The sequence below is a fragment of the Toxotes jaculatrix genome, chromosome 23, assembly GCF_017976425.1.
Source record: "Toxotes jaculatrix isolate fToxJac2 chromosome 23, fToxJac2.pri, whole genome shotgun sequence".
Lineage (NCBI taxonomy): Eukaryota > Metazoa > Chordata > Actinopteri > Toxotidae > Toxotes > Toxotes jaculatrix.
Window position 1 is genome coordinate 14,830,028 of NC_054416.1, and position 8,491 is coordinate 14,838,518.

The 8,491-nt window shown below is 44.7% G+C and overlaps 1 protein-coding gene and 1 long non-coding RNA gene across 2 annotated transcripts; both read right to left on the bottom strand.

Annotated features, from left to right (window-relative positions):
- Positions 1-1,926: 1,926 nt before the first annotated feature.
- On the bottom strand, positions 1,927-3,557 carry LOC121177284. The gene is made up of 2 exons (XR_005893207.1): positions 2,319-3,557; positions 1,927-2,224 (listed from the first exon to the last, which is right to left on the bottom strand). It is a non-coding gene; the product is annotated as an uncharacterized LOC121177284 (long non-coding RNA).
- Positions 3,558-3,655: 98 nt separating this feature from the next.
- sox19b (SRY-box transcription factor 19b) lies at positions 3,656-7,376 on the bottom strand. The gene is made up of 2 exons (XM_041031539.1): positions 6,345-7,376; positions 3,656-3,972 (listed from the first exon to the last, which is right to left on the bottom strand). Exons 1-2 carry the CDS (start codon positions 7,004-7,006, stop codon positions 3,711-3,713), a joined length of 924 nt encoding a protein of 307 aa, XP_040887473.1. The 5' UTR covers positions 7,007-7,376; the 3' UTR covers positions 3,656-3,710.
- Between the last annotated feature and the right edge of the window lie 1,115 nt (positions 7,377-8,491).

An 8,491-nucleotide genomic window follows, 5' to 3' on the forward strand; every position in this document is an offset into this window, starting at 1 on the left:
TGGAGTTCAGGGGGTTCAGTTCTAGGAATAGTACAGTACATCACTAGATAACCTCTTCATTAGAAAGTTTCTGAGTATAAATGTTACTATGATGCAGACTATCACCCCACCACCGATGAAATGTAGTCACAGTTCAGATATGTGTGGAGAAGTTTGAGAAGCCCCTCCACCCCCTGCATCTGTTCTCCTTTCTCCTCCTCCTCCTCCTCCTGTTGATCCTGATGCCCGCATCTTTTCCACACCCCCCCCCTCCCCTCACTGACCGATTAGCCAGTGCGGGGTTCTTTCCCATTTCCATGAGAAAGGCGGCGGTCGGTGAAAGGGTTAAGCCTGAGGACGAAGCACCCCCCCCCCCACCACCAAATCACCCACCCACACACACACACACACACACACACACAAAGCAGCCCTAATTTTCTGCCCGGCGGGGGAGTGGGCAAAGCGGGGAGAGGGGAACAAAGACGCCCGGGGGAGGAGCAGAGACTCCGGCTTTACTATATGCACCTGCGGCCTGAAAAGCCGCGGACAATGCGCCTCCGAAACGGCCAATTACGAGCGGGCCATCCACCCGCTTTCTCTGTGGAGAGACGTGAGGGGTGGGGGGGTGAAAAGGAGGAGAGTGGGGCGGGGGGAGAGAGAGAGAACAGGGAAAGTGAATTTTAAAAGAGAGTAAAGATAAGAAAGTAAATAATCGGCCTTTAAATCATTCTGGGCACCCCCCCCCCCCCCCCCCCCCACCTCCCCCCCTCAGCCATTCACCCTCAGCCATCACCATCTTCCCACTCTCTCTCTCTCTTCATGTTCTACCGCTAATGTTCACTTTTGTCCGGGGGGGAGGGGGCGGGGTGCGTGGGGTCGTTCGGAGGCGGCCCCGGGGGAAGAGCCGCTGACGGCTCCGCCTGTGAAAAGCGGGGCTCTGGTTGCTGGTTCTTCTCTCTAATGATCCGGATGGATGAGGTCATGGTTTTTGAAGCCATGATGATGATGAGAAAATAAAACAACCAAATTTTTTTTTTTTTTTTTTTTTTTTTCCAAATTCCATGTTCAACCTTGAGGAGGAAGGGATGTTCAGGCCAAGTGATTCAGCTTCTGACCCATCAGATCATTAACAGGGTGGCATCCTTCGTCTTGATGAACATCCTGATGACTTTTAGATTTTTGAATTCAGTCTCCCCTTCCAGGTTTGTCCCTGATTTTTTAATTCATTCCTGAGGGACACGACAACCTGTCTTTTTGAAGACACTAAGCCTGCAATAAAGTGCACACTTCTCTAATCAACCTGCACTCACAACCTGAATTTAATGTGCACCAAAAAAAAAAAAAAATCTAACACGTTTTAGCTAAAAACAAAACTAATGCAGATTTGCTGCTTGCTGTGATCATTTATTTGTAGCAAGTGTTTAAAGGTTTCTAATTGACTTTCAAGTCAAATGCAGTGAAAGGGTAAGAGGAAAATACATGTAAAAATCAGCCTGCTTTGAAAATGGCCTGCAGCTGTGTTAAAATACCAACTAAATTCACTTTTATTAACTAATTACATGTGTTGAAGGGGATAAACCATAGGGTTGGGAGTTCCAGAAAAAGCTTGTGAGTGGACAGAGCTGAAACTGCACACGTGTACCTAATAAAGCGGTCACTGAATGTATATCTCACATATATATATGTGTAAGTGTGTGGATATATGATGTTCTGAAACTAAAAGCAGACACTGAGACATTTAACATGACATTAATGAAAAAAGGATTTGTACTTTATTAATATTGTCATGAATGCCACAACAAAAACTTTTTTATAATCCCCAAAAAAAAGGAAAAAAAATCAAGACTCTTAGTATAAGAGCCTAAAATGTATACATTATTTACAAGAATGCTACATACAGTAACTCTAGTACAAGGCAGCATTTACATACAAAGACAATTCATTCTAAAAGTCAGTATAAAAGTTAAGTTTTCAAATACTTGGGTATCAATGTAAACATTCATACATTACTTTAATAGAACTGCTCTCCCTTTTTCAAAAAGTAACTCAGGCATCTGTTTCCAGTGCATTTTTTTTTTTTTGTTAGTAATGCTTAAAACTGTAGAAGTGTCCAGATTTAAAAAAACAAAAAAAAACAAAACAAAACCCATCACATTCAATACTGAGTTTTTGTAGGTTGTAAATTAAAAAAAAAAAAAAAAGTTTCCTTTAGGTCCATAGCAGCACTAAGCAGACAGCAGACAGTCTGAGAGACAGAAGAACAAATACTGTCAGTTTGAAAGAACCAGCATTAAAAACACTGTTCTATTATTTTTGTAGATTGATAGAATTTTACCCACCGCAAAAGAAACAACATGAAGGTTTGCTGGAGATTTAGTCTGAAACTTCCTGTGATACATTCTCTTTACTGGAAAAACACAAACATTTGAAAAGTCATTAAAAAAAAAAGCACTTTACTCAACCCAGTGTATGTGGTGGAAGACGTAACTTGCAAGTCTTAATCTGCTTTTTGTTGGAATAAAACAAGTGAAATGTAGTATTTCCTATTAAATTCCATTCACATAATGAGAAGCGCAGAAACAATACAAACTCCTGTCTACAGCAAAGTGACGGTGAATACTCAGGATGCTGCCAGAACAACACATCATCCACACGTTTACATCGAAAGGTCAAATCTATAAAACTAATTATAGCAAATAAAAACTTGTACATGCAGCAAGAAAAAAAAAAAAACAACAGCGTCGCAGATCTTCTCATGCTCTGGGGACGCTGCAGAACGTGGAACCAGGCTGGTTCTCTACGCAGAAGCCGTTTTCCGTTCACTTCCTGTGGATGCTGCTGCTGCTGATTGTCCAACAGGTGTCTTCCGTGCCGTCCAACAGGATTTCATCAGTTAAAATAGAAAAAAAACAATAATAATAATAATACAAGAGGACTAAACCAAAGCCAAGGCACAAAGAGTTCATTAAAAAAAAAAAAAAAAAAAAAAAACGGCTCTGTTATTCAAGTTGTGCATTTCCTTCCCGTTTTCGACCACCGGCAAACCCCCCCCCCCCCCCCCCCCCCCCCCACGCCACACCCCCACCCTGCGGCACTCCACCTCCATCGCAGCAGGACGGCGGTCCCTCACCACTGACGGGGTACGGTGGAGCTGGAATCAGTGCCAGTGTCACAAGTGTTTTGGGTTGTTTTAAGGAAACTTCTGACTCAGTCTGGATTGGTTCTAAAATTATTAAAAGACACAGTAACATTTCCTAATATGTACACAATAAACAGACATTGCCCTCCCCTCGCCCCCCCCCCCCCCCCCCCCCCCCGTCATCTTCACTGCATGGAGAGAAGTCTGCTTGGAGGATGGTGGGCAGGGAGGAGTCTCCGCTGTGTGTGTGTGTGTCTGTGTCATTTATTTGAATTGAAGTGGCACCAAAGAGGTAGAAAAACAGCTTTTCAGCGATGCAAACATTTAGTTGCCGCTTGTGTGTCTGTAGCTGCAGACACATGTGGAACTGTGAGACTACTTGAAAGCAGGATAGAAGGTTTTTTTTTTTTTCCTTCACACCTTGTGTCTCTTTGCTTTGCCTTATTTAACCCCACCCACCCCCACCCCCCACCCCATACACACACACACACACCAGACATCTCCTGTCCAGCCAGCTGTGCATCATGAGCATTTCTGGTTCTCCCGCTTACAGTCCAACCCCCCCCACCCCTCATGATCCCCACTATCAGTCCTAGATGTGTGTGAGTGGGACAGTTCCAGTGAGGTAGTGCTGCTGGACACTGGTGTAGCCCCTCTGCGCTGTCGTGGGGTCGCTGGTGTCCCCTCCCGGGCCGGGAATGTACATGCTGATCATGTCCCTGAGGTCGCCCTGCAAAGGCCCGCGGTGGTGGTTTGGAGTTCCCGTCGGGGGCGAGTGGGACACCGGTTCTGCTTTCACCATGGACATGGTGACGGGGCTCGGCTGCTGGGGACTGCTGCTGTAGGACATGGGGCTGTGTGGAAGGAGGAGACGGTACAAATTAGACATCATCAGAAAACCATCCCTCTCGTTCCCGTAGCTTTTCATAACTAGCTTCCTGATTTCACTTTAAGTGACGTAAATGTGTGATGGACCTGTTTGACACAGTGAAGCCAGCGGGACAACGTCCGCTGTCTCCAGTTGTGCAGTGTTACAGGAGCAGATGCTGAAAATTGAACATCAGAACTCACATTTATCTCCAGCGTTTAAACACCTGATATTCTGAATGTCTTGCGACAACAACTGCCCCAAATCAGCAGTATTAAAACTAATGAACTGAGACTTAAGGTCATTCAGTTTTACTCATGCTTTACTTCAGTTTTGGGTTGTTTATGGCTGTAGATAATGTAGAGAGCACAATCTCAGGTTAATTGTTTTATTCCCAGCTTCCCAGATTCATTTGTGTGCAGGAGATCCTCCCTGAAGCACTGTGATCAAACCAGCTGCCCCTAAATTCTGAGTGCACCAGTATTCTGACCTTTACAGTAAAATGCATTGAAGAATGCCCAGAAGAAGAAGAGGCTATATGGAATCTTAACTAAACCCCAGCACAACCACATACAACACAATTTAGCTCCATATAACAGTATGTTTAAATGTACTTTTCATTTATATGCTCAGATTAATTAAATTTGATACTTTGCCACATTAAATGCAGGACTTTCACTTGTAATGGAGGATTTTTATAAGATGGTGGTGTTGCTATTTCGACCCTCTCAAAAAAAAAAAAAAAAAGACTGCTGCTTGTACCTTTAAAACATGCAGAGAGTCCATGAGTCAGACTACAAAACCAAGGCAGATTATTTAGAGTGAGCACCTGCGGGTTGAGACAGAGCCAGGGATCAGGCTGAGCAACTGCTGTATGTTTTTGTCTAATGATCAAAGCCAGCCTAGTTTACAATGCCACCTCCGAACTCTGCGGCCCCCCTTCGGTCAAACACCCTCTGCTCTTCAGTCTGAACATTATTTATCACAAGAAAATAATGTTATAATATCACAATATGTCTTTTGCAAAAAATTTTTACTTCAGGTCACAGTCACGTCTTTGGTCTTTTGGATTTAGAAACTTTGAACTAAAACCCTCCTGTTGCATTTGGGTTTGCGGGGGACACAACAGTTCCAAAGACGACTGAGGAGAGGGAGAAGTGAAAAGCACCCAGAAGTCATGGAGATGGGGAGACTGGGGAGACACCTGCCAGCAGACAATGTCCCACTCATTTCAAATTTCCTCTGAGCCAAAAAAAAAAAAGCGTGACTTATTTTCCACCTATCTAATCACCACTAATAAGCTCTAGGTTGATAAGAAAAGAAAATTTAAATAAAGCAAAAAATATTAAAAAGTACTATTTTAATTTAAGTTTACCACTCAATATGTGATAGGTGGCTCTCACTAATCTTGCTTCTTGCTTTAACGTTTGACCCGAGATACTGTGATTCAGTGGGCTAGGATGGGCATCAACAAGTTGGGTCTCTAAAATGACTCAGACCTCTGAACATGTAAAACTGGCAAGAAAGTGACTGATAACAGACATGACAACATCTGTTTGGGACATTTTACAAGGAGTCACCTGCCAGAGGAAAAAAAAAAATTTCAAAGGGCCCATGGAGATGACAGATATTCATTTCATTATCATCCACCTTCACACCAGAACATTGAGTGTTGAGTTTTCATATTTCGCAGGAAAATAAGACCTATGGCAGGAGGCGCAGGCCCAGAAGTGTAACTGGGGACAATGGTTTGAGGGAATGGGGGACTTGTGGTTAGAGGACCACACACAGAGCAGTCCTGCCTGCCATCAAGTCATCCTGATCAACATTCCAGGCAGGACCCAACCCAGAACAGAGTGTCACATGCATAACAAGTAGGCAACAGACTGAAGCCTGTTGTTCCAACATACGCAGAGTTTCTCAGTGACTCAATGGGACTGAATGCACTTTATCTCAACATCTCTACCTGATTAAAGTTTCATGTCTAAGTGCTCTCGAACAAGTCAGTTAGTTACATCAGGTGCGCCCTGTAAATTGAGGCCTTGAGTTTTTTTGAGAGGTGTAATTTTGGCCATTTGTCATTAAATTATCATAAAGTTTTCTTCCAACATTGTGTAAAAAAAAACCCAAACACTGACTATATATATATATATATATAGCAGAGGGAACCTTATTTTATTTTAATAATGTTAATATTTTTCAGTGCGACCCTGGAGTATTTTCAAATTCGTGGAAGTTAACGTGCAAACTGCTCTTAATTGTAGGCCGTGGCTGGACACTTTTCACGGGGTAAAGATACACTGTAACAGACCTATCCTTAAAGTTTCAGGAGAACCTTCCCAAACAGACACGGCTCACCTGTACGAGTTGGCTCCGTTCATGTACGTCTGTGCCGCCGCCATTGTAGGTGGGTACTGGAGAGCTGACAGGTCATACCGGTGTAGTTGCTGCGTGTAGCCGAGTGCCTCGCCCTGCATGCCCGCGTACCCCCCGGTGGGACCCCAGCCGTAGCTCTCCATCCTCGGACTACCACCTTGCCCTTGCGCCGCCGCCGCCAGCAGGTTCCCTGCTGACAGTGGGTACTTGCCCACCTGAGTGTCCTTCTTAAGCAGGGGCTTTGTCTTGCGGCGTGGCTTGTACTTGTAGTCGGGGTACTCCTTCATGTGGACTGCCCGGAGCCGTTTGGCCTCGTCGATGAAGGGCCGCTTTTCGGCGTCGGTCAGGAGTTTCCACTCCGCTCCCAGCCGCTTACTAATCTCAGAGTTGTGCATTTTGGGGTTTTCTTGAGCCATCTTACGCCTCTGTCCCCTGGACCAGACCATGAAAGCGTTCATGGGCCGTTTAACTTTATCCATGGGGTCGACTCCAGGTGCACACGCCGTTTTGGAGCCCGGGTGAGAGTTGCCATTGCTCCCCATGCTCCCGGTCATGTTGCCGGTGACCGGTGACATTCCCTGGGAGGTCTGATGAGAAGGGGGCTGGCCGGTCGGCTTCAGCTCGTGTTCCATCATGCTGTACATGTTGGACAAATGTGGTCAAATGAAGTTGAGTTACAGAACAGTTGGAACGCTGAAGCAGCTTTTTTTTTTTTTTTTGGTCGCCGTCCACCTGGCGACTTGCGACCAGGTTTCCCTACAGGTTTAACCGGGAGCGCCGAGTGATCCAAATTAGCTAATTACCCACAACACAGCCAGCAGACCAAACAGACCGCAACGGACGACCGCTTATTTAAAATTTTCCTAAAAGTCTGTTTGTGGCAGTCATTACTTTGATTGTAAAATAAACTGAAGATAGGCCTCCAAACTTAGCAGCTGCCTCTCCTCGGTCCTGTTCAAACTCTTCTCGGCGGAAAACCACTTGTCAGGCGTCCAGCTCACACACTAAACTCATCTGTCTCCTCGCTCCAAAAGTTCTCCTGCGCTCGTGGAGTCAGCCGGGTTTGGACCAATGGGAGAGCGAAAAGCTTCTGCCCGTGCGCGTGCATTTGCACATGAAAAGGCCCCCCGACGGTGCGCGAGACACTTGTTGATGGCGGAGGCGGGGAAGAGCGGAGCCTTTCCAGGCACACAAGCATCTTAATAATCAATTATTATCAACTGTTGTGATCGGATTTGGAATTTTTTAATCGGTGGGGTTTTTTTTAGCAAAGTTCTCTTGGAAAAGATTGTGTACAAATCATCCCACTGCTCTGAGCCAAAACACACAAAGAAGAAACTAACAGACTGTGAATGCTTACAGTTGTGAGAACAGGTGTTATTCAATATAGGGTATGTTAAAAACAAAAACAAACAAACAAAAAAGGCGGAAGTTAATATACACAGCACTGACTAAATTAATATTCGTTTATATATTTTTATTTTCATTGAATTCTATAGTGTGTGTTTAAATATAAAACCCCAAAAGGCAGGTTGTTATGCATTCAGCTTCATCTTCTCAGACAAAATTCCAGCAACAAATACTTTTATTTTAACTCTGAGACTCATTATCCGGAAGGAATTAAAACATATTTCCAAACAGGCAAGCAGAGGAAGCGGTCAAGAACCAAACGTACCCCCCCCCCCCCCGCCCCGGGATGACTGAATTACTTTGACCGGCTCGGTCATCTTCAGAGCCGGTCTCATTCATATCCGAAAAACGCCGCAGCAAATTCCCAAACAGGCATTTTTTGGACACCCTGATGACGTATTACAAATCTAAATGGTTCATTTAAGCATTGAAAAATATCAAACAGTTTGTTTAGGTTATCTAAAGTCTGATGAAGTATCTGTATTGTCCATCACTCCCCCTAGAGCCCTGGGGCCTGTACTACAAAGAAAGTTACCCTGGATACCTTCTCATTATCAGGCTGCATCAAACCTAACAGCCGGGATCACGCTAACCGGTGAAACACTTGTTAAGTCAACCCAGGTTTCCCCGAACTATTCACCTGAGAGGGGCGGTGTTTGCACCATATGACCAATGGCAAACATGGACCAGTCTACTGGCAACAAAGTACCAAGAAGTTA

Bases quoted from the DNA above. Each gene is read 5' to 3' on its own strand.
- sox19b (XM_041031539.1), bottom strand. From the start codon at position 7,006: ATGTACAGCATGATGGAACACGAGCTGAAGCCGACCGGCCAGCCCCCT. The intron at 3,973-6,344 runs GTGAGCCGTGTC...CCTTCCACACAG, and splicing joins AACGGAGCCAACTCGTACAG to CCCCATGTCCTACAGCAGCA.